The 26,111-nt window shown below is 34.1% G+C and overlaps 1 protein-coding gene across 2 annotated transcripts; it reads right to left on the bottom strand.

Moving 5' to 3' along the window:
* Positions 1 to 9,628: 9,628 nt before the first annotated feature.
* Positions 9,629 to 26,111, bottom strand: LOC118183478 (nucleoside diphosphate kinase 5-like). 2 transcript variants are annotated; one of them, XM_085825551.1, is made up of 2 exons: positions 26,006 to 26,083; positions 9,629 to 16,263 (listed from the first exon to the last, which is right to left on the bottom strand). In XM_085825551.1, the coding sequence occupies exon 2, from the start codon at positions 16,223 to 16,225 to the stop codon at positions 15,467 to 15,469; it is 759 nt and encodes a 252-aa protein (XP_085681677.1). In that variant the 5' UTR covers positions 16,226 to 16,263; positions 26,006 to 26,083; the 3' UTR covers positions 9,629 to 15,466. The 2 variants fall into 2 exon arrangements, with proteins under 2 accessions (XP_085681677.1, XP_035208926.1); XM_035353035.2 differs by having other exon boundaries at positions 9,630 to 16,278; positions 26,006 to 26,111.

The following is a 26,111-nucleotide window of genomic DNA, read 5'->3' as shown; positions in this document are numbered from 1 at the left end:
TTTAAGAACAGTTTTCCTTTTAAAATTAACAGTTGGAGGTTGCTTACATCCATCTGTTGTAATACCGAGCATTACAGTGCAGTGCATTTTTACATATCCACTTGTGCACACTGAAACACTTGAAGCACCTTTTTCTGCAACAGTTGTATTGCATGGCATGTCAAAATAGACTGGCAACTGATGAGCACTTCCAGTTGCGGATGGGAGATAATCCATTCTTTGGAAAGTCGGATAATGTACTTCTGAAAAAGTAGTCTTATATATGTAAAATCCAGTGGCAGTTTCTGGCAAACACTTCTTCTTTTAACTGTTAAATCCTTATGCCACACAAATCTGCTTATCCTCCCATGACTAGTTTTAAGCTTTTCTTTTGGAACATTTTTCTTTATTACAGTTTCCTTTGCAGCAATTCACACGAAACCGCGCATACATAATTTCGTAATGCATGAGCATAAGAAAGAAATTCATTTTCTATTTTCTATCATTGGGAAAATTCCATGCTTTGATCTTCTGAATGCTCTCATAGTTACATTTGTTTCTTGTAGCAGTTGTTTGGATTTTTTCCAGTCTCATTAATTTTTCACTTATATTCCATTCTCGTTGAGCAGCTCTGTTTCCGTTCTCTTCAGCATATTCAATAATCTTCAATTTAAATCTGCCATATAACTATTATTATTTATAGACTTACCCATATTCAATTAAAAAAAAAAAGTCCAAAACACACAACGAAATTCACCACAAACAAAATATTGTCAAAGATTCTTTTTATGTAACTTTAAATACATGCAGCCTAGTAAATTTAGAGAATGTGCATACTTTGTTTAACTAAAAATGAGTTTAAAACTATAAAATGTAGGGTGGGGAAATAAGTAATCCTGCTCCAGGGAGCTCTTCCATCCTTCCAGCGGAAACGAGCAACTCCTTATCTCACTATGGAGTGACCAATGAAAATATCTATCGCAAGCTGATAATTTTCTATTTTCTAGATGAATGTGAAATACGTGAGTGCGACTTTTATACGGGAAAAATTATTTTGACAATTTTGTCTGGTTCAAAACAGAGGTGCGAGTAAACACAGCAATGAACTTATCAAAATAGTTTGTTAGAAAATCACTTGCAAAATATAATTAGCATTGACTTACAACAATCATTTTGTAATTTTAGGGTGGTACTAATCAATTTTGGTTTGTTATTTCATTTGCACATTTTTATTTTATTGATTCATTTTATAAAAACATGCAGTGTACAAATTGATTAATTACTGAGTGAATAAATTTTCCTTTTAAAGTCATATACTTTTCTTGCTTTTTACCCCTCCCTGTTATATATTGTTTCACAATTAGAATTTTTTTTGTCAAATTTTGAATGACAAAGGCAGAATTGCTCCAAAAGTTATTTTTGGCACCTAAAAGTACTTACTTTCCCTCTAAATTATATATAAAAGAAAACCTAAGCCGTTTTGTCAGTGAGACGTCTTGGCGCACTTCTGCTTTGTGTGTGAGAATACGTATATACATAAATTTCCTGTTCCAGTTCTTCAATGAGTATCGAGCATCGCTGCTGCTCATCTGGCATATATTAGCCAGTGAGCCCAAAGCAAGATCGTGGATGTTATTTTGTTCATCTTGCCGTTGAGCGCTGTGAACTTCATGTTTATTCGAGAAATAGTAAGAAATCATGATATTTTGTGTTACTTATGTCTGCAAAAAAAAGTGTAATATTCATATACGTTTAAAAAATAAAAAATTGGCCAGTGGGCAAGAAGGCAGATTTTTTGATGCACAAAACTGAAAGTTTACTTTTGGTCCCACTCGGCAAAAATACACTGAAGGTGCAGAAACTGACTTAATTCACTATTCTGCTAAGTTTCACATGCAAACAAATATGGCTGCTATGGTTAAAAAAAAAAAAAAAAAAAAAAATTAGGCTTAGCCGCAATTAAACAACTTTTACATTGTTGATAATGCTGCGACTATTGCATGCAGATTAACTGAAGGCATAAAAGCCTTAATTGGAAGATAAGAACAATATAATTCAATCATTTTTAAAGCATGTACAATTTACAATAAGAATGAAAAAAAAAAAAAAAAAAAGCGAGTGTACGGAGGCGAGTATCAGAGTAGGTATATATGTATATATACATATTTATAAATACTCTTGGTGCGGCCGATTGCAACCAAAAAGGGAGGTGCACAACTACATGTTATAGCAGTCTTGTATACAAAATTTCAACGTTTCTGTTCTGAGGCTACTTATTTTTGAGTTACGCGGGATACATACATGCGTACGTATAGACGTCGCGAAAATAATCTCTTCTGAATCCATTTTAAATCCTTTTTGAAACCCGTTTCGGGACAAAGTGTCCTTTATTTTATCCTTAAGTACAGAGATCATGGAAAATTATCGTTAAATTAGATTCGATAGCGATCAAAATGGATATTTTCGTTGAAATATGATACCCAAAAATTTTCGCGATACTTCGTACAAGGAATGTAAAAATGAAAAATTAAGTTTTTCTGTGGAAACAAAGCGCCAAAAAGTTAATGCAGAATGCCTTTTTACTTTTTTCTCTCCCTTTTTACTGTAGCACAACCTACTACTGAATGCATTGGATCATGCTGCAGTTTTATTTAGAAAAGTGTTTCCCGATAGCGAAATCGCTGGGAAATACTCAAGGGTGAGTACGAAAACGGCTGCAATTAATAAAGAAAGAAAAATAAATCTTCATTATTGATTGCATTAAGTATGTGATTACATACTACATAAATTTCCAATCTACGATGAAGCGATTTTTCATCCAAAGTTGCAAATGTTGCTGCTCTAGCAAATGCACCTTTTTCTGGTATAACATAATTTTTTAATAGATTTCCAGTTTTTACTTCATATAGTTTTGAAAGACAACGATACTGATGCTGCAAATGATTGCAATCGCAGTTTTACAATTAGAAAACTTGGATCAAGTTATGAAACCAGCAAGGATTGATACCCAATGGAGTTCTGGAAAACTGAAAAGGTGATGGAAATTCAAAGTATAGTGAACTGTCTAGAATAATATTAGCCGTCCTGACAATTACTAGTGCATAATTATAATAGTGCAGATTGCGAGAGGATTTTCACTGTTGTTAATAAAACAAGTCGGTTCTGTAGAAGAAACAGAAAAGTTGAAATTTGGGAACAGAAGTTCGTTTAAAGGCAGGGCTTAATTTCTAAAATCAGAAGTGCTGCAGCCCTCTCGAAGGCCGCCAGGAAGAAGAGAAAAAATAAAATGACTAACGATTAAAATAATTAAATTAAAATTGAAATTCAATGAAATATAAAGATATAAATAAAATTTAATACATTATTAAATTCATGATAAATAGTTAAATTAAAAAAAAAAAAATTGGCCCTCATCGTATTTGGAACTCCAGCTGGACTTGTATATCATTCAGAAAGCCTTAGGCATTCTCCGGCTGAATTCAAGCCCTGAATATGCGATATTAAGGGATGAGAGAAACAAAAACCATTCTTTTCCCAACATAACATATTTTAAAATATAACCATTAAAGCGGAGAACAGAGAGAATGATAGAAACAATATGGGAGTATGGAAAGAAATTTTAATGGAGAAGTGTAGCTTCGAAAACAGAGAAGAGTTCTAAGCTTTATGACCGCGATGCCCTACCCGTATAATTCTACCTGTCAAGCAGAATGCGACTGTTCCAAAAAATTTCCCTAGAATCCACGAGAACAAATGTAAGGTCTGCAGTGAAAGGTCACTAGCACTGGAAGTGCACAACCATGATAATCATTTTTAGTACTTTCGGGACAAAACATTTTGCCCCCTCTCATAAATTCATTGCACTACTTAGAGAAAAAGATTTTGACATGTGGATGGAGGATTTTCTTTACTTAAAAGTATTAACACCTTGTCCCAGGTAATCTTAATCCGGCGGACCTGCCATGGTCTGATTGTAGCTCTAAACATCTTATCGAGATGGGGTTGTGGGAAGGACGAAAATGGTTAAAGGAAGAAGAAAATAATTTGTCTCAGTCCGAACAGGCTTCTATTAGTTACGTCAGAAAGAAAACTGCAGTATCATTAATTTCCTGTACAAAAGTATATCAATTCATGAATTTTTAAAGAATTTCGAACTTTTGCAATTTCGTAACTATCATTTGTTGAATGAAAATATTCCTATCAAAACGCAAACAGAAATTATGTTTTTCCATCTAAAATTTCTATCAAAGCAAAGAAAGAGGCAGAGAAGTTGGTGGTGTCTCAGATACTGTCAAAGGATTCATTGTTGTGAAAGATGAAGATAACATTATACAAGTAAAAACAAAGTTGTCTGAACTTGACGAATTTTCTTTCAAATATCCAACTTAGTAAATTGTTTAATACGATATCCAAATTAGTAAATTGTTCATTACGAGACTGTCATGCTAGTTTCCAGACTGTTGGTTCCGTCTTGCGAGAAATTTATCGGATTATTTCTTCTAAGCGTAACATTTGAAGTGAATTATAAAATTGCATTTGAAATGCAAAATGTTTCCGTCAAAACTCTTTGTGACTCCACCCATTCGTCTTCCATTCGACCAACTCAGGGATTCGAAAGTTTTTGAAGTTGTGGACATCGATTTATGTGGTCCTCACTTTCTAAAGAACAAATCCAAGGTATGAATTATTATTTTCACATGTGGTGCGCATTGAGCCATACACTTGGAATCAGTGACTAATTTATCAGCAGAAGACTTCACCCCTGCCCTCAGGAGAATTTCAACAATCCACAGCGAGAGCGGAACTGATCAACGAACAGCCTTTTGAAACTACCAACAATATTTTGAAATCTTTGAACTGGAGTCAAATAGAAAATTCTGGGGACCTAGCTACCATTAAATGGAAGTTTATTCCTCCACAAGCCACGTTGTTGGGTGGCTCGTGGGAGCGGCTCATTCGCAGTGTCAAAAGCCTTCTTGAAGCTACAATAATTGACCTCTTACATACACTCACTTCCAAAAGTTAAGCACGGAGAGAAAACCTCTACATAGTAAGTTACCTGTCTATATTATCTGTACATAATGCCTTTACTGATGAGGCATCTACACCATCTTCAATGTTACGCTTCCACATTAACTTTTGATATTACATGCCATTTTGTTAATAATTTTGCATGTAAAAGTTTATTTTAAATACTTCGTCTTGGACAGCCAATCCGATGTCTTGCCGCGTCACACGTGACTATTGGTCATGCCCCTTTCACCTCCTAGTTTGTCCTCCGGACCCACCCTGAGCATTCAACTCACAACATCGTTCGTAGTAGCAACTTATGTGACGACAGCCGGAACAAAGCGAGCAAATTTGCAAGCTACTCGCTGCTAACACTGGAACTGGAAGGGTTACAGAAGTTGATTGTAAGTGCTGATAGAAGGTGTTTAAAATATTCGTACAATTTGTCTTCAAGACATACGTGTTTCTATGACTTCCAGAAGACGAATGGAAGATTTTGAGCGCTGGCTTGCTGTGGGGCGAATTGATGCAGGATAGTCGATCACAGATGTTACTCTTTTCTTCGGCGTTTATCATTCTGTAGTTTCACGTTTATGGAAACAATTCCAAACCACACAGACAGTTGTCCGAAGGCCCGTAGCCGGTCGCCCAAGGGTTACAACCTCCGCGGAAGATCGATATATTGCTATAGTAGCCGAGCGGAATCGCAGAGCGACCTCCACACGTGTGACATCTATGGTTACAGCGTCCATTGGTAAGGCGATATCTGCAGCTACTGTAAGATTACATAAGCGTGTACTGTACGCCCAGATACCTCGAGTTTGTGTTATTCTTTCCGTCCAATCAAGAGGGGCACGATTACAGTGGTGCCGGGAACATGTTAATTGGAACGTGTCTGACTGGGGCAATGCCATGTTTGCTGATGAGTCAAGATTTGCTCTGGAGCCAGATGACAAGCGTATAAGGATATGGCGTAAACAACGAACACACAATCAGTCCCAAAACATCACCGAACATCACGCATTCCGAGGCGGAAGCATTATGGTGTGGGCAGGGATTTCATTAGGATACCGAACTGACCTGCACATCTTTAAACGGGGTTCTTTGACAGCTGTCCGGTATCGAGATGAAGTCCTAGAACCCATTCTGAGATTGTACGCTGCAGCAGTTGGCCCTACTTTTGTTTTAATGGACGATAACGCACTTCCCCAAAGAGCTGACATCGTCGATGACTACCTGGAGAGTGAAGGGATTGCGTGTATGGTGTGGCCAGCAAATTCGCCTGACCGTTAATTCTATGGAAAATTTTTGGGATGCTCTCGGCCATGCTGTATCTTCACGTTTACCACCTCCAGCCACTCTTATTGAGTTGGAAACTGCTTTACAAGAAGAATGGCAATTGCTTAATTCTGCGGTGGTTGACCACCTAATTGAAAGCATGGTCACAAGGTGTAAACATTGTATACAGATGAGGAGGGATTACATATCCTATTAATGTCCTTTTTTTCATTTTATGCTGTTTATTTTCACTTTATACATAATTCTATTTAAGTCTCCAGTATGTCATTAGGTGATAACTTACAAAAATTTAATATTGCTTTCATTCCTGTATATAATTATTTATTTTGTTTTACGCATAAATATATGTGCTATTTTCCTGCCGAATTTTGTGTTAATCAAAGCAGTATTTGTTGATTTTCTTGCATTTTACATCTTCGTGCTTAACTTTTGGAAGTGAGTGTATATTGCAGAAGAGTCTGATAAACGTATTTCTTTGACTCCATCATTTTTTATTCAAGACACACAAAATTGAAATATCTGACCTAGAGAAAATTAATTCCCAGAAATTTCGAAAACGATACCGAAAATGCCAAAATATAAAAGATTAATTGAAAAATAGATTCCGAAAGCAATATTTGGCAGCACTCGTTCAAAAATAATAATAAAAAAGGCTCGAGCTGTCTAGGTGGGTGATGTAGTACTAATTGAACTTGGCAGCCGAAAGAGATTTAATTGGCCAATAGGCAAAATCAAAAAAATGTTCCCAAGTTGAAACGGTTGAGCACCTGTAGCAGAGGTGAAAATATCTTCGGATCATTTTTAGAACTCAATTTTAGGACTCTAATTTTTTATTCTTTGAAATTAAGATATTAGTTTTTTTTTTAAAAAATTATTATGTTATTTTTGAGTAATGACGTAAATTTAATTTTGTGTATAATTTCTGGCTTCCACCATAAACCATTAGTATTTTCTCCTTCCTTCCAGCACGCCTTTGTGGTGTAACAGTAGCACAATCGGCGCGTATTCGAGAAGTTTAGGTTCGAGTCTTTGCGAGGGCGTTGTTCATTTTTCATGCCTCCAGTACCAAAAAACTCTAATGACTCTACACTGGCGCCCGAACTAAAAGGTGGTGAACACAATTCGTCACCACCAGGATTTGGCGATTAGGTCCCCTAATCCCTTTTAAAAGGGAGAGTATATAAGGTATTTTCTCCCCCTTCCAGTATGCAATCGTGCTGTAACGGTAGCACACTCGGGGAGTCTTCGAGAGAACGAGGCCATTTCACATTTTTGACGTATTCCCTATTTCAAAAAGTCCCAATAACTCTAGAGTGGCGCTCGAACTAAAAAAAAAAGGTAGTGGATGATGATTCTTCACCACTAGGATCTGGTGACTGTGTCCCCTAATCCTGAGTCGCCTTTAAGAACGGAGAGTATATAAAGAATTTTATCCCTCCTTTTCTGCATGCCTTCGTAGTGTAACGATAGTACACTTGGCGTGTATACGAGAGGACCAGGCTCGAGTCCCGGTGAGGGCATTGCTCATTTTTCACTTTCATAACATCAAAAATTCCTAATGATTCTAGAATTGCCTTAATAACCTGTAAAAGTTTTACGAAGATTCTACAAATATAAATCACATAATATTTGCATTAGATTTTGTTTTACATCGTAATTATAAAAATGGAATCTTTAATATCTGCAATAGATTTAGGAAAATTACTGTTTTAGATATAATCCAATGGATTAATGTTGCACTGAAAGGAGGAAATTTTCTACAAGTAGGGGTTCCTAACGATGCCAGTATTTACCCCATGGTGGTCGATGAAATTTTAAGCAGGGTCAAAGATGCTCAAGAAATCGATAACCGAATATGGAACTGCAACAGATCGGCATATTCAAGATTCCATTGATTTTAATAATTTTAAATAATTAATTATTATTATTAATATTCAATTAATAATAATTAACTAATTATTAATATTCAATTAATAATAATTAACTAATTATTAATATTAATGAATTAATCAACGAACTAATGAATTAATAATTAATAATTAATTAATAATTTATTAACTATTATTTTATAATTAATTAGTAATTTAATTAATGATTTATTAACTACTATTTTATAATTAATTATTAATCAACTGACTAATTATTATTTAATTATTTATTAAGTATTTTAATTAGTTATTTATTATTTTATGTATTAATTTATTATTGTATTATTAATTAGTTATTTATTGGAATAATGTATCATGTAGTAAGGAAGAAATAAAAAAATAAATATAGAAAAAAATACTTAAAAAGTGTAACAAATATTCTCTATTCGTATAAAGCTAATATAAACTTAAAATTTAATTAATAAATTTTAATTGCAAAAATAAAATTAATTATTGCTGCGAACTAATTTATAATATCATTTAAATTCTAAGAGCATATAAATTAAGTGCACATATCTAAAACCATGGAAAAATATATAATATTCCAAAAAAATTAATCTCAAAATTTTTTAAAGGAATTTTTAAGACCTAATTAAATTGCATAAGTGAATAATTATTGAGCAGGCAGGCGACAGACTTATCAAGGGAAAGTTGCCTCCAAACCTAATTCTTCAATTACTCAATTCGTGTTTCGTCATCCATATAGGCAAGGGTAAAAGTAATTCAAAACCAAAAGTGAAACCAAATGTTGTGAATTACTAAAAAAGAAATTTAAACTAGTAGGAATTTTGAGAAACTTAGCAAATAAAATGACTAGGATTTAAAATATTAATTAATGTTAATTAAGAATAGAAAACGAAATTTTTTAGAAAATTAAAGTGATTTAGAAACTTTGGCCTACTGAAAAGTTCCCCTACACGAATTGTGCATGTAAACCTAAAATAAATTATATACTATCTATCAAAATATAAAAATAATAATAATAAGGCTAGTAAATAGCAAATTTTAATTTAACTTACCTAGAATTATATATTTGAATTCCTGAGTGTGGACTAGCATTTGCTACACTATGTGAAGTTGAATAGTTTGTTACTGCTAACTGTATAAATAGAGAGCGCTAATACAATGTAAAGATGAGTGTTAGCTGCTACCTGTGAGAGCTATTGTAAAAACCTATGCTGTAAACTTTAATAATGTAAAATACTTGTTTTGTGTCCAAAAATGTTGCTAACTTTGAGGCATTGTTAAAATGTGTAAAAAAGTAAAAATTGTGAACTGCTACTGTTTGTGAAAATAGATGTTGCAAGGCTACTAACGATGTAAAAATTTGAAAAGATGTTATTGAAATTTTTTTTAGTATAACACATTTATTAATAACATTTATTGATAACATTTATTAATAACATTTATTGATAACATTTATTGATAACACATTTATTGATTCCTGATAAAACACATTTAGCCCATACATTTTAATTGATGAGGTGGGATCAGCGGAATGTGATGAATCAAACATAACAAAAATAGTAAAAATTTTTATTGCTTTTCAAAAAGAAGCATCAGATGAAGGAAATTATGAGCAATGCATGAACTTAGATCTTCCATTACTTAGTTTTATTGAAGCATATGATATTTTAAAAGCCTTAAAGTATTTTGCACTCATAATAATGGTGAAAAGTTTAGGTTAATTCCTGAATTAGAATTTCGCTTTGAAAATCGTATTATAAGTATAAAATGCCATTGGAAGAGTATTACTGATTATTTTAAATCAAAATAAAATGCAAGTGCTTTAATTATTAATACATATTAATGTACAGTTTTGTATCATTATTAATTTAAATGTTTCAATACATTTTAAAATAACAAAATACTTTTTGTGTTAATAGTGCCCTTTAGTTAACGTTAATGAAAAAATGTTAATTCTGTATGACGAAAGGAAACTTAATTTTTTTTTTTTTTTACTTCTGATTTGAGAACACCTTTAATTTCGAGACCATTTCACTTCGGTCCCAAAGATATCCTTAAAAGCGGAATATACAAGGTGTGTTCGAAATGTTCGGTGAATTTTACCATAAAAAAAGGAAACAAGAGAAACAAGCAAAAAAGTTTTACTGGCCTTCAAAATATTCGCCATTAGCAACAATAAACTTTTGACATCGGGTGTACAATTGTTGGAAACTGTCTGCAAAGGCTTCTTTCGGTATGGCTCGAAGCACATTTGTCACACGTTGTTGGATCTCAGTAATGACGGAAAAGTGTTGGCCTTTCAGAACTCCTTTGAGGCGGGGAAACAGGAAGAAGTCCGCGGGAGCCAGATCTGGAGAATATGGAGGGTGATTCAAAACTGAAACCTGGTGCCTGTCGAGGAATTGGGTTACACGGATCGCAGTGTGCGGCCGGGCGTTGTCATTGAGCAGATTCCACTATCCATTCCGGTACTGTGGCCGAATCCGGCGTATGCGTAGCAGCAGCCGTTTCAGAACCCCCTCGTAGTATTCCGCATTGACGGTTGTAGCCGCGGGTACAAATTCACAATGGATCAAACTCTTACTGTCGAAAAAGACGACCAACAACGTCTTGATCCTGGATTGTGTCAAACGACTTTTTTTGGGAGCGGGTGACGACGTTGAACACCATGCCATGGATTGCCGTTTGGTCTCAGGATCGTATTGATAGCACCACGACTCATCCCCTGTAATTATTGTTTCCAAGAATTGTGGATTCCGGTCACACGTGTCGATAAAACTCCAGAGGTTTCCATTCGGTGTTGCTTTTGCTCGTCTGACAGCGAGTGCGGTACAAACCGGGCGCATATACGTTTATGAAAATGTTTGTGCACAATGGTGCTCACACTGTCTAGGCTTATCTGCAATTCGCCAGCTATCATTCTTAAAGATAGTCTTCGATCTGCCGCAAGCATCCGTCGAACTCATTCCACATTGTCTGGAGTTGTGCTTGTTGTAGGACGCCCCGACCGCGGCTCATCTTTGACATCCTCCTTTCCGTCTGTAAAGCGTTTAAACCACTCATAAACACACCTTTTACTCACTGCTTCTGGACCGTAAACTTTCTCTATCATGTAATGTGTCTCCGTCGCCGTTTTGCCTAACGTGAAGCAAAACTTTATGTTTATGCGTTGCTCCATGTCACACTGACAATCTTTCTCACACTGACTGTGTTAAACTGCTCATAGCATGCGCTTTCTTTTATCTGTCGTAAAATGGCCGTTAGATGGCTCTAGATGACATTTCGCTCACTGCGTCTGCGTGAGTGCAAGATCCTAACCGGCGTGGTTTTTAATTATGAGACCAATCACTGAACTTTTCGAACACACCTTGTAGGATAGGTGATGATCTACACAGTTGTGTAGAAAGTAATCGCCAGCTGTATTCTAGCCTGAAAAACCACATAATTTTCTGTTGTTGTGACTTTAACATCAGAGCAAGTCCACGAACTTCATCGTGCCGAAACGTGCAATATTGCGCGTGTCGTTGGCAAAACCCTTGAGCACCGTACAGGTGATAGTACGACTTTTGCTCAGTTCCACCTCCAATTTTGAAGGAGAGCACCATTCAGGGGAACGGGTCTGAGGGTCTTCCACCCCTTTTCTCGTACCCTCAACCTCTCGAGAGTAACATAATTTTCTTCCAGTCTAATGGATCATGGTAAGTAAAACTGTGTTTTAAACTATCATTTTATGTGAAAAACTTACTTATGAACAAAATCGATGCTTAAAGTCTAAGTTTAAAATGAATGCATCATTCAACTTTTAACTTTTAGTAAGTTCAGGCTCTGGATAAAAAAACTGGAGATATATTTTCGTTATAGTTTTCTTTACATAATTTAACAAAGGAAATAATTTATTTTTGCTTAATCTAAGCTTAATTTGATAGAATGGTAGTAGACTTTAATTGTAATTAGTGGTGAGCTAATAAATATAATTTTAACAACATTTTACCTTTGGAAACAAAATAGCAGATTCTAATTAAATATTTTATTTTTTACAAAAACAAGAAATACAAATAATTGTGAGTGATACAAAACATTTTTAAAATAAAAAATCTTAAAATTAATTTTTTTAAAATCACAAAATGATATTGAATTGCATAAAATAACATGTAAATTTGCCGCAGTCAGAAGCTACCATACATTATTTTCTTCACACCAGTTAATTTTCTAGGAGGTTCTAAGTCGAATGGTTGATTTTTCAGTAAAGGGTTTTCCTTAAGATGTAAAATTTCTTAAAGCAATTTTTTATTTAAGAAAAATTAAACTAGTAAACATTAATGGTAAATCAAGCAATAAGACAATATTCAGTTCATCGTCTAGTTGTTAATCAGCTTAATACCCAACAATAAATTTATTGAAAACAGACGGCTTGCTTAATTTATCTACAGTGCGCTTAATTGAACTAAACGCTTTGTTTAGCCGAGGGCTTTGAGGTCACAAGAAACATAACCTGAGCTTCCTTGTAGGCAACGAGACCTTACTACATCACAAAAACCGGTATAGGAATTTTGCCTAAATGTTCTAACTTTTCGACTTCATGCTAACTTAGTATAAGAACCAATCAATCATAGCGAAGCAAATAAGAACTGTACATTCAATCGGCTGTTTTAGTCAGCAGCACGTTTCCGCTTGGACAACTTTACTTTCCTCGATGGTTAAGGCTTAAATTACACTGGTGAAATAAATTAAGAGATTTTGCATATTTTATCGAATTGCATGAAAACAACTGAACTGAAGGAAACACCACTGCTTCTAGATAAAAATGCAAATCTTGTACAGCAAATAGGTAAGCCTACACGTGTGTGTAAGCGGAGCCAGCAGAAAAACAGGCTTTATTAACGCGTGGAGGGTAAGACGAATTGCGTTCGCTAGCACACCTCGGCGAATTTCTTGGTGTTATCTTGCACGAATCGGTTCAATTCACATCGGAACAGTAAAAATGAGTAACCACCAACGTTTAGATGATGGAATGTGGAGAGGGTGCGAATTGTGGAGAGGCTAGAGGAAGGCCAATCGCAAGTCCATATATGCAGAGAGCTTAATTTAACCCACAGCGTCGTGTGTAGCATATGGAAACAGTTCCAGGATACTGGATCCATCGAGAGAAAGCCTGGGCAAGGTCGTCCAAGAGCCGCGACGGCCAGAGAAGATCGTTATATGTCCATTTTAGCGAGGCGTACTAGAGGGGCTACAGCTTCTCAGCTCTCTTGGGACCTGTATGCAGCCGCAGGAACCCGTGTAACAAGGGTGACTGTTTCCAAAAGACTGAATGAGAGAGGGTTGTTTGCCAAAAGACCGGCTGTTTGCGTCCCGCTGACGTCCCGCAGTCCGATTAGCATGGTACAAGCAACATAGTCATTGGAGTACGGAGCAATGGGCGACCGTTCTGCTCACCGACAAGTCCTGTTTTAGCCCAAACACCGATTCTCGTCGTACTTTCATATGGAGAGAGCCAGATACTCGCTACCTACTCCCGAATGTCCGCGAAATCAACAATTATGGCGGTGGCGGTGAAATGGTCTGGGCAGACATCATATTGGATGGGCGCACATCTCTCTACGTCTTTGACAGAGGCTCTGTGACTGGTGCGAGGTATGAGGTTTTGGATTTCCGGAGTGCAGTGGGCCCCGAGTTCATCTTAGAGGGCTTTAACATGAGGCCACATAGAGTTCTTCTGGTCGACGAATTTCTCGAGAGTGAGGATATTTGCCGGATGGATTGGACAGCAAGGTCTCCAGACCTCAACCCTATAGAACATGTCTGAGATGCTGTGGGAGGGCAACTGCAATTCGCAACCCCCTCCGAGAACCATCAAGGAACTGAAAACAGCGTTACTGAATGAGTGGGACCAATTGCCACAGGCACTGATATACTGCCTTATTTCCAGTATGACATCATGCTGCGAGGCCTGTATGGCTGTGAGAGGGGACCATACCGCCTCTTACAGCCATACAAGTATTTTCTTTTGTGTCTTCTGCAACCAATGTTTCAGACCTTCAGACTCCCATTAGTGTTACAGACGAATATGTCTGTCTGTTATAACCGTTGAATGTTTATTTTGTTTGTATTATATCCACCTATGTTCAAATCAAATTTTATTAAAACCTGTCTAGTAGTTATGGAGATCGTAAATTAAAGATGAAAATTCTCTTAATTTATTTTACCAGTGTATATTATTTACGGCATAAGTCTATGACAGTAATGACGAGTAGACCATCGTGTGAATGGTCCCAAACGGAACCAAATCAGATCCTAATTCTCAGGAACGGAAAGACCAGCGTAAGTGTGATTAAGAAAAGGATGATCTTTTTTCTTGGAATAAATAAACAAGCGCACAAAAAGAACAAGGGGCTCCCACAAATTATCGCAACACCTCTTTAACTGATTATAATAAAAATATTAATGTTAAAAATTTGTTTTGTAATATTGTGAACTTTTAAAATGTTATTGTGTAATGCTTTAAAATATGTGAGTGATGAGTAAACAGTAAATATAGTTCACTGATTTTCAGAATTTTTGGATGCAATTCTCTTATACCATAGGTATCGACAATTATAAAAGAAGAACATGCAGTATTGCTGAAATTAACGTTGTAGATTTTTTAAAAAATTATTTTATTCGTTTATCATATGTGCTTTTAAAATTAAGTATTTGATGCTCGAGTATTTTTTCTCGCTTCTTGATTAGCTAATTTTGCACACATTTCGTATTTGGAAGATAGTTAAAAGTTTTTAGGAAAGTGGCCAAATAGGATATAATTCGTGTTATACTAACGGATGAAAGATAATTTTTTTTTTTATATAAACTATTTTCAGCTTCCGTCGTTTTGCCCTTAAAAAATCAGTACAATTTCTGCAGGTTTAGAATCCTGCAGAAATCCTGCAGGTTTGGAATCCTGCAGAATCCAAGAGATAAAGACACAATTTATCTCATTGCACAAATTTAAAATAGGATTACCAAAACACTTCTTCCTCTGGAAAAATGGAAATGAAATGTTTCACAGACCAGTTTGTAGATTTTCGAAAAGAATTCTGAGAAATTTTGTTGTACATTACTGAATAAAGAAAATATTTTTCATTTAAAAATTCATAAAATCATCTAAAAAATCTAGTAATAAGGCCTTCTGTTAGGAATTTTTTAAAAGAAGCTAATCGGCCTACCACACCAATAGATTAGGATTTTACTGGCAAAATGAGTGAATCATTTAAAAATAAATCTAATAATGAAACAAAATCTTGTAGTTAAGGCTTGGTGTTAGGGTTATTTGCAAGAAGCCAATCAGCGAGCCATACTAATGGATTATCAGGTTTTTGCCTGCACAATTGAATGAGCCCCTTCAGAAGTATTGGATTAACTGTCTTTGATAAGTACTCTCCAGATGCTCCTAACTTGGATTCCGTGTCGAATTTAGCCTCGGGGAAGAAAAATCGGATTTCCTTTTCCGCCTGGGTGTGAGTTTCACTACCATGTACCGCGTTGCGTAAGATGGATTCACCACCGAATTTGGCTCTGATACTGTCTGGCATGATTTCGCGAGCAACTCTTGGATCTTCAGGGCCCATGAGGCGCACAAGTTTTGCAACTGCACCACGGCCACCCAACACAAGAATTTCAACTGGACCACTGGTCATGAAGTCCACAAATTCTTCCACATCAGAAGTGGGAATTGGTTCTTCTACGTCTTCTATTGTGATAACTGGCATTTTGTACCTAGGATTTCTCGCCTTATCCGCTTCTATTAATTCCTGATACAGTTCGTAGTATCTCTTAGCATCTTCGTCTTCTCTAGCACGGATATAAAAGTCTCTTGCTTGTGTGGGTTTAAGATACATTCGTCTTCTGTGAAGAACGAAAAATTTCTCTTTTTTTACGATGGATTCGATGGCTTTAGCCTTAGATATTGCATTGGGCTTGATGAGCAGCAAAGTTCTTTCGAACTCAGGTGGAGGGAGATCATCTCCAAGACTTATAACTCTATTCTGATTTTCATTCGGCTCCATATCAGAAATATATTATGAGAATAATCAAAATATCGTTCCTGAAATGAAATAATCTGTAAGAAAAAATACATTTAAAATTTATTTTGTCTTGTATCAGAGTTAAATTATTTTGACATTCAGGCAGAAATGTACACATGTTGAAAGTAAGTAACAAAACTTCATAATATACATTTCTCAAGAGTTAAATAAAATCGCTCTTTGATGCAGTGCCACTGCGTGAGTCAGATTCGCGCCCTTTTGAGAAAAGTTATGTTTCAGCGTCCTTCCGTAAAAAAATATGAAAATCAAAATGAAATTAATTAAAAAGAGATTTATTTAGGACATAATATAACAAGCTACTTTTTGAAAACAAAGCATCTCAATAAATAATAACAATTCAAGTATAAAAAAGTCACAACGCAGTGCTATGTTTCGAGCTTTGGTATATATATATATATATATATCTCAAAAGTTGTATGATCTTAAATTCACTTAGTTCAGAAACAAGTTTTTCTAATACTTGCGCAGTAGCTGCAAATATATATATATATATATATATATAAGACTTAAAGGAAAAGGACGGTTAAAAAAACTAAAGCTATTTAAAGTACATTTGATGCAGCTAATTACAGAGTTTACAGGTAACACCATGTAAAAACAATTACACTAAATGAAAGCAGTTAAATTTTACGCGAAAAAGCCTTTGTCAAGAGTCATAATTTTGAGTATACCAGGGAAGAATTTAGGCAGATCAAGTAGACTGTTATAGATTTCTTCTAGAGGAAGTGAGGTATATAAGTTTTCAAAGTCATAGCAGTTAATGTTTTGGATGTTAATTATTTGAATGGTATTAATGATTGTTTTCGCACTAAATGAATTTAAGATCATACAACATTATATATATATATATAATGTTTATTCTCCTAGTTTTAGCCGTCACAAAAAGAAATACATAATGTCAACACAACAAAATATGTATTGTATGTAAGCAATCTGTATACAGTATACAACAATCAATAAAGTAATCCGTACCAAACCAGTTATTTACTATTTCAACACTGATAAATTGGTCAGTGTTATTTGTTAAATTTTATTTTGTATTGATAACAAATTATCTTTTATTAATCGCAAAAATGTTTTCTTGAAAATATACATGCCCATTTTACGTTGTCTATGAATGAATTAATTTGCTTTCTTATAAATATTTTAAAACATCGTGACAGAGTGTTTAAAAAATTTAATAAAATCTGAAGAAAACAGTTTTAGCACTGTTTAAGCTTTCTACGCGTATTTATTCTCCTACATTTCTTGGCATGTTTGCATAGCTACAGCACTGCTTCTTAGAAGTATCAGTTCTTGAAATATTTTTTCATTCTGTGGTTGGCGTAATCTGCATCGAGTGAAGTGTTATCAAAACTGTACCCTTTAAATTGGTTTGATTTATTTGATTATGACAAAATACTCAAGGGCTACCTGCCTAAGGGGTGGGATGACTTCTTCGAAGACTTTCTAACCTTTAAATTATTCTTTAAGTAATTGTTGTTTGGTTCATAGATGGTTAGATTAGGTTATTTGAATGTATCAAAGCCACGAAGACCTTCTGTCTAAAAGCAGGTATACCTTTCTGGAGGATTTAAGGGAAGCTGGTTCTTATTCATGTTATGCATAGAAAAACAACGAAAACCAACCATGCAGCTAGCCCGTTCGTCTGAGTTCGAAGCCGAAGCAGATCGAACTACCAGTACTAACGGTTAATCAAATGCACCGATTGCGAATCGATACATCAGAATACATTACTATCCAGAATAAAGTGGATAAGCACTTGATAAACTTTAAGGAAATTTAATACAAAAATATTTTATCCAGTGAACAACAATATACCTATGGCAATTAAAAGGAGAAAATCACATTTCTGTGATATAGAAATTCCTGTGATATTTCGGAAAGATAAATTGTGCGTTCATAAAATCATACTAGTTTTTATTGTAACAAAAATAAATCTGAAGGACAAAACTTCTTAGCATTCTAAATGAATAAAGTGATGTCAAATTCAAAATGATTTCAACAATTTTTAATAATTCCATTGTAACATGACTTACAATTTGAGGCAGTTATACATATTTCATTATAATCAGCTTCTTCAGGTATTGCCTTCATCTCGATTTAATCTTTTCTTTTAGATAAAATATCTGATATAGACACCATATGAATTGAAGGCCGATTATATCATACACATTATTTGCTGCATTTCATTTAAACTTATTTTCTCGATTTTTATTACAGATATATTTCTCATTCAAATAATTCAGTTCTCACTTCGCGACAAGGCAAAAATACATAAAAACTCGAAGCATCTTCGTTAAAAATTGTAAAAAAAAAAAAAAAAAAAAAAAAAAAAAAAAATCAAATACAGAAGTAGAAAAACAACGAAAATTGCATGCAGATTAAATAAAGGCAAAAAAACCTTAACCGGAATATTTAGGACGACATAATTCAGTCACTCTTAAAGTAAAAAATGCGCAATTTACAACATGTAAGAATAAACAAATGAGCCCATCGAGCCAGGTAACAGATTGGGTATAATATATATATATATATATATATATATATATATATATATATACTTTTAGTGCAACCAAAAAGGGAGGTTCGCAACTACATGTTGTAGCAGTCCCATATGCAAACTTTCTATGTTCTAAAGCTACTCGTTTTTGAATTATGTGAGATACATACATACATACATACATACGTACTTTAAAAAATTATATTATTGACTTCCTGAATCTGGGAAAAAAAAAAAAAAAAAAAAACCCTCTGAAAATGCTAATTATCGCCCTCATTTTTCCGAGTGGCAACAGTCTCGTACGCTGGAGATAAAAATCTGCTTTATTTCGAGAAGTGTGGGCACAGCGATCGCTTTCAAATCGTAGAGTTGGTTAATAAAATTTTTTTTAAAGTTTTACAACGAAATAAAAATAGCATTGCCGAACATTAAATACATTATTCCCGATTCCAAAAATTAGTGGGAAGCCATTTCAACTGTTCAAATCTTTGTACGACTTTAATCAGACGAGATATTAATCAAAAACTCTGAAAACACTTATTTTTTCGAGTGGCAATAGTCTCGCGCGTTGGAGATAAAAGTTTATTTATATCTGAATTTATATCGCGATTATTTATATCGGATTTATATCGCGATTGTTTATATCGGAAAGTGTTGCTACTGTTTGCTTTCAAATCGTAGGGTTTGTTAATTAAAAGTTTGTAAGTTTTACAAAATCTATATATATAAAGAAAAATGTTTGTTTGTGTGTTTCTTTGTTTGTTCGCGTTACTGATTTCTGATGAATTATGATTAATCTTTTGCCACATTAAATCAACTAAAATTGAATATAGATGAAATATTGGTCGGAACTCGAGCTTTTACGACCATTTAATTAGAAAGTCAAAAATCATTAAAAATTGCGTGCCTTTGTTCCTGATATAATGAGAGAGAATTTAGTTTATTTTTCTATCGAAATTTTTTATATGGGTTCCATATCGCATAAGACTGAAAAATGTATGAGTATAAATCGTATTTTTTTGTATCGTTATCAGAGGAGGATTACAGTCTCTCTTGTTAGATACATTACTCTCAATCTAACTTAACTGGTATCGGGTACTTCCGCTAGTATATAAAATATATGTAAGATAAAAAATACGTAAATCAGCTTTATAATTTAAAAGGTATTTCTCCTACCTTCTTAGCATGCCTTCGTGGTGTAGTGGTCTGCACGCTGGGCGCATATTCCAGAGGTCCGCGGTTTGATTCCCGGTGAAGGCGTTGCTAATTTTTCAACTCTCTCGCTTCGAAATAACATAATGTCTCTACATATTTAATTTACTAATAGTCTCTTGATTCCTCATTTTTAATTTGGATATTTCGTTTCTCTATTCTAAAAATAATAACATCGCTGGACTGCGTCCTTTCTAGATTAATCTATGCCACAAAGCGTGCGTAATGCTGATGACGTAGTTAATTGGGAACTTGAACTCTGAACTTTTGTATCCTAAACCAAAACCTTCTCTTGGTAAGCTTCTGTCTTGGATAAATGCGCACTTGTAGCTTCACCCTCTGTGTTATTAGGATGCAATCTCCTTGTGCTATCTTTCTATCGCAATAGTATTCAAAAATGTAGATTTTCTGAAAACAGGCACGATTGGAGTACCAAGGGAATTGTGGCGTCAATAGGAAATAAAAATGGAATTAAACCACCTCGACTGCCAAGTTTCTAAGTAATTAGGAATTCATGATTGTATATAAGAACATAATTCGTGAAATTAAATTAACAGAAAGATATTTTAGCAGCGACCGCTGACCTTTCTTTGTACTATGTACCCAGCTGGTAGATTAGTTGTATCGGCTTGGTCTTTTGCTAGCTGTATTTGCTCGCGTGACTGAAGGTCCTGAACTTAAGTTTACAATAGGACTTTTCTGCTGAATTGCATACTTCTAATTACTCTGCTGAATTGCATACTTCTAATTACGTAGTTTTATAGTAGCTTACATCCTGGAAGAAGCAGTGAGTTATTTGTAATACTTGTGCTGTTTGTTAAGTTAGAATGCAAAAGATTATTTAAACCAGCGGTGCCCAACCTTGTGCTCGCCGATCGTTTTGTATGTGCTCGCCAGCCTTATTAGGTACTATGAACAAAAGATATTTTTAAAATAACCATTAATTTATATCTCTTAATTGTTAAAATATGGTAAGCATTTATAGTCATAAGAGATATCTTGCAAGACGTTATAAAATAACTGATTGCTGACTGATGAACTTGATGGCGAAGCGAACATGGAATCTTATTGCTTCATTCCGATGTTAGATGGCTTAGCAGGGGAAAAGTACTTGAACAATTTGCAGAACTTCTCTCGCCAATAAAGCAGTTTTGGGAATCCGGAAACGAAAGTTATAAAGAATTGGACGATAATAACTGGTTATCCGATCTGTATGTTCTCAAGCATATAACAGCTAAACTGAACAAACTGAACGAAGATCTCCAGGGAAAAGTCCCAGTCAATTGAAAAATCCTTTTTCAATTGACTGGGACTGTATCTGCTTTTCAGATAAAGTTAAATTTGAGGGTAAATCAGATGAAAGAAACAAATTTCATCCATTTTTCAGAATTTATCAAGCCATATTAATAACCACAAGACAATTGAAACAGAGATATACTCGGAAAACCTAAACGCCCTGAAAAATAATTTTGAACGTCGCTTCTCTAATTTCCATAAAGTTCAACAAATATTATTATTCATCTCAAACCTATTTACCGAAATTAATATTTCAGATGTATCACATAAGATTGGAAATATTAATTCAGAAGTCAAACAACAAAAATCAGCGTTATATTTTCAAATGTAAATTTTCTGAAAATACGCACGATTGGATTGATTTTTGTTCTTTGACTTCTGAATTAGTATTTATTCGGCGTGTTATTGTGTCTTAATTGGAAATATGTTTAACAAAAATGTTGACGTTTTGAAAATGTGCTTGCGATAGGCCAAAGTTTGGGAACCACTGATTTAAACCTTCTTCTAGGTTTGTAGTTACTTTTACCGGAAGTTTAGGACTGGGCAATAAGTCGCCTGACTGTCTACATGTAGCCAGAAGTTAGCTTGAAGTACTTAAATTTCTAAAAGATTTCTAAAAGTTAGCTTGAAGTTAATTATGGAATGCAGGAATTGCTACTAATAACAGGGCATTGTACTGATTTGGTAGTACAAGAAATTGCTGTGACTAAATCAGAAAGCTCTAGCAAGAGGCTTCATGAATTCTACTACACTGATTTTGAGGCATAAGAACCGAAGAGAACTGCAACATCTTTTAGAACATTAAGGTTTTATATCAAAATGACCAGAGTGAAACATAAATGAATTGCATGATTAAAGAGAGTACGCAAAAAAGAGACTTGGTGCAACAAAGAGATTTGCTGCACCAGTTAAGAACCGGTGCAACAAGTCTTGCCTGCCTGCCTTGGTCTTGCCTGCCGGTGCAACAAGTCTTGCCTCTGTTCCTGTCCTCTGCGTCATTTAGATGCTCTATGTCCAATACAAAATTTTACAATGTTTAATTTGAGCTTTCGGGAATGCTATGTTGATTATATAACTTCTTTGGAATAAACCTACTAATGACCTTCCGGATTTCTTTCGCAAGGTGAACACTTCACACGCGAATGAATACTTTATTTTTGAAATTAAGTTCAACTATGTCCCTCCCTTCTTGGACATACTTGTTAGAAATTTGATAATGAATATTATTATACGAATATTTTTCGTGGATCATTAGCTGTCTTCACACCGTTGGTTTTCTTAAGTATATGAATATCTGATTTTTATACCCTCTTTAATAATGCAACTAGTTTATGCTTTACTCTTGTTATTTTGATAAAAAATCTTAATGTTCTAAAAGATGCTGCAGTTTCTTAAGATTATTCTACTACTATCATCAAAAGCACATGTAAGAGCTTTCCAAAACTTCGTTTCGTTTTTTCAAACTAAGAACATTTCAGTTTTTACAATCGGTTAAACCTTCATTCTCAAACTCAATTCTGTCTTTTCTTACTCTTCCATAGTCTCCTTCAAGTTTCTCAAATCAAATTTGCATTCCTGAACGATAAAATAACAGATTTTTATTCATGGATCCTTTATAAAATTTCTTTTAAACGGACAGAAGTGAAAGAAAAAGGTTACAGTTGACAAACAGCTTTGAATCTTTTGGGATGAGCATACGGCCGATATTTTAAAGAAACCTAAGCAGCATCATTGCATGCATAACATCATCACCAGAAAATAAAACCGTTTAGAATTACTCTAATATCTCCTAAATGAAGTTATTTTAATGCTTTTAGCCTACAGATTCGTCCTTGCAATCATGAATCCAGCAACTCTTATTGTATCTATGATACATTCTAACAAAAAAAAAAAAAAAAAAAAAAGGTTTACTGAGTATTGAGATGCACCATTTCTTTTGTTGCAGGCAAATTGTTTACATAAGTTATCTGAAACTCAAATTACATGTGGGCCAAATATACGATTGTGGGCCAAATGTACAATCCGAAAGCTACTGTTTTTTTAAAAAACAAAATGAATAGTTTTTTTTAGCAAAATACATTTTTTTATCTAAATTTTAAATTGTATTTCCTAAATATTTATCAAAGCATACATAAACAGTAATAAAAATCATGAAACGAAAAAAAAATATTCTCTATATATTTTTTGTCGAAATCTAAAAGTTTGCATTTACAAGAAATTTCTGTTGGCTACGCTTCGTAACTGAAACATGTTAATAGCGAAATATTAAACCCTTTTTCAAATTCAGACATTTATTTCATATAACTCTAATATACTGAAGGAACCAATTAATAATTTGGTAATTTAAATTAATAATAAAATATAAAAAAATTTCTAAATGAGACAAAACATGAGAATAAATAATAATGATCTTATTTGTTAAATATTTCTTTGATGCATACAGAGAAAATTCATACATTTGTAAGTAAATAATTATAAACTTCTTTATCTTTTACTATACAACCTTCAGCTACAACAGATTCGATTTTGATAAGGTTTGTTATCTTGGAGAAAATTTACTAGAAACTATCTTTATCAGGAATTGTAGATGCTTATCGATCATTCTTTTCTATTTTTATACTTATTAATTTTCTGTTGGAAAAGAAAAAGATAGAAAGAAAGAAAATGTTCACATAATAAATATACCAAATAAAGCAATTAATCGTTTTCCGAAAATTCGTAACTGACGGTATTTATCATTTGACAAGTATGAAAAAAGTTAACTAGATTGGTATCTACAAATTTTTGAACAAGAACTGTGTCATAATGCAAATTAATTAGCTTCATTTGTAGATTTTCTTGGGCGTTACTCATGTTCGTTTTAATGGTAGTGCAAATAATGCAAACTTGGACTCTAGATCATTAAAATCAAATCTTTCTTCAAATTTTTGTCATAACAGTGCTAATGAATTTACGATAAATGCATTCGCGGACTGCAAAAACTTGCTTCTGGGACAAATGCAGCCCGCAGACCACTGGTCTAGATTAACACATATATTGTTGCTTATAGCTTATGGCTTCAATCATTTTGTAAAGTTACTTCCACGTCTTCAATTATCTAATCCATTGCTACTTAAGCATGGTGAATACATTACAAAGAGCTTGTTGTAGGGTTGAAGGAAAGTTAATCTAACAGAAGATAATTTTAGGTTTTGTAAAGAACCATTTACATTTGTCAAATCAGTGATGTGATCACTTTGTTCATGTCATATTACAAGACTTGCGAATGACATAGAGTCCTGAGGCCAGTTTCCTAAACTATTAACCGTAGCAAATAAAAAGTGGCCGGGTTTATCTTGGTTTCCAACTTTGCAACAAATATACAAAATGACAAATTATATCCCTTTTTGACAAAAGACGAAGGCTTTGTTATTGCTTTTCCACTGTGGACTTCCAGCACACAAAGCAGAGCATCCTCGAGACACTTTGATTTTCACATCTTCGAGACACTTTAGACACCGATACTGCTATGCTTATTCTGGGCTACTATTACCTCGGTAGCACTTTCCAGAGATTCAGAGAGTTTCGTAATGGAGCCTTTGAGTAAGAAAATGCGTAGTGATTTTCCTAAGAGAGAGATCTTAAGAAATCTGTAGAAAAAAGGTGAGAGACGTTGTCTCATGTTTGCATCGTCCAGGTACATTGGCAGTACTTTAGATAACGAAAGATTTGAAACATATATTTGCATGAAAGGGGGTGATTCGACGGAATGAGAACCAGAAACAGCAAGTGCAGTATAGCATAATGGAAAAATCCTTCAATATGCCAAATAGAAACGTAAAACTTTGCGTTGGAACGCATTTGTTGCATTATTGTGACTTGTCTGACAATAAGTCCACGAATTCTGTCGTGGTAAGATGCACAGGATTATGTTTATCGTTCGCATGGGTCTCTGGATATATGTAATAGTACAACTTTACTCAGCTCCGTTCAAGTTTTGAAGGAGAATTTTTCGGGGAAGAGCAGATTTGTTAAGCTTAAATGATATGTACATGAATTGTAATAACAAATAGCAATACTAAGAGTTGTATATCAAAGGGTGAAGATAATAAATAAGTCCTATGCTTTAAAACCTGAGAAATGTAATTATCCCATATTAGTTAGTCAAAAGAAATAAAATTTCGAATTCTATCGAATAAAATATGGAATGTCAAGATACATGATAGTGAGAAACTACATTCATTTTTGGAAATGCCATAGCTATTTTTATACAGAGGACAAAGCTATCGGATTAAAAGAAAACTATTCAATGTAAAATTTAAAATTTGACTAAAAAGAAAGCTTGGAATTTTAACCAAAATCCAAACCAACTTAAAGTTGCTTTTGACAAATTTAAAAAGGCAAAAACCATATTGTATTTTATAATTTATCTAAGTTCACCAATTTTCAGCAAGTGGCCAAGGTAATTAATTTCTTAGTGAAATATTAATAATAGTTTCTCGTTTCAGCTTGTATGTTGGAACGAAGCAGTGCAGTTGCTTATCATGATTACTCCAGCATAAAATAAATACAGGATAGTTACCATTTTAGGAAATCTTCAATTAAAGACATTCACTTTGAGAAAAGATATACTTTAAAAACAATCACCCATTCGATATAATTAATTTGCATTTTGTAATCCTTCAAGAAATCTGAATATTTTAATAAATAAATATAAAGCTCTAAATCAGTGACTAAAAATAAATACATACCTCTTTTGTTACTATTTCTTTCTGCGAAGCCCAAACAGTTTACACAAAGAAATACGGAAGATCATTGACCATGCCCGCTTGTGAAATAACAATGATCGATAAAAAC

Source organism: Stegodyphus dumicola, chromosome 10 (assembly GCF_044657685.1).
Source record: "Stegodyphus dumicola isolate Sdum_Otavi_A_Nest chromosome 10, ASM4465768v1".
Classification (NCBI taxonomy): domain Eukaryota; kingdom Metazoa; phylum Arthropoda; class Arachnida; order Araneae; family Eresidae; genus Stegodyphus; species Stegodyphus dumicola.
The sequence above is the reverse complement of the archived record's forward strand: the minus strand, read 5'-3'. Positions and strand labels throughout refer to the sequence as shown.

Bases quoted from the DNA above. Each gene is read 5' to 3' on its own strand.
- LOC118183478 (XM_035353035.2), bottom strand. From the start codon at position 16,225: ATGGAGCCGAATGAAAATCAGAATAGAGTTATAAGTCTTGGAGATGAT.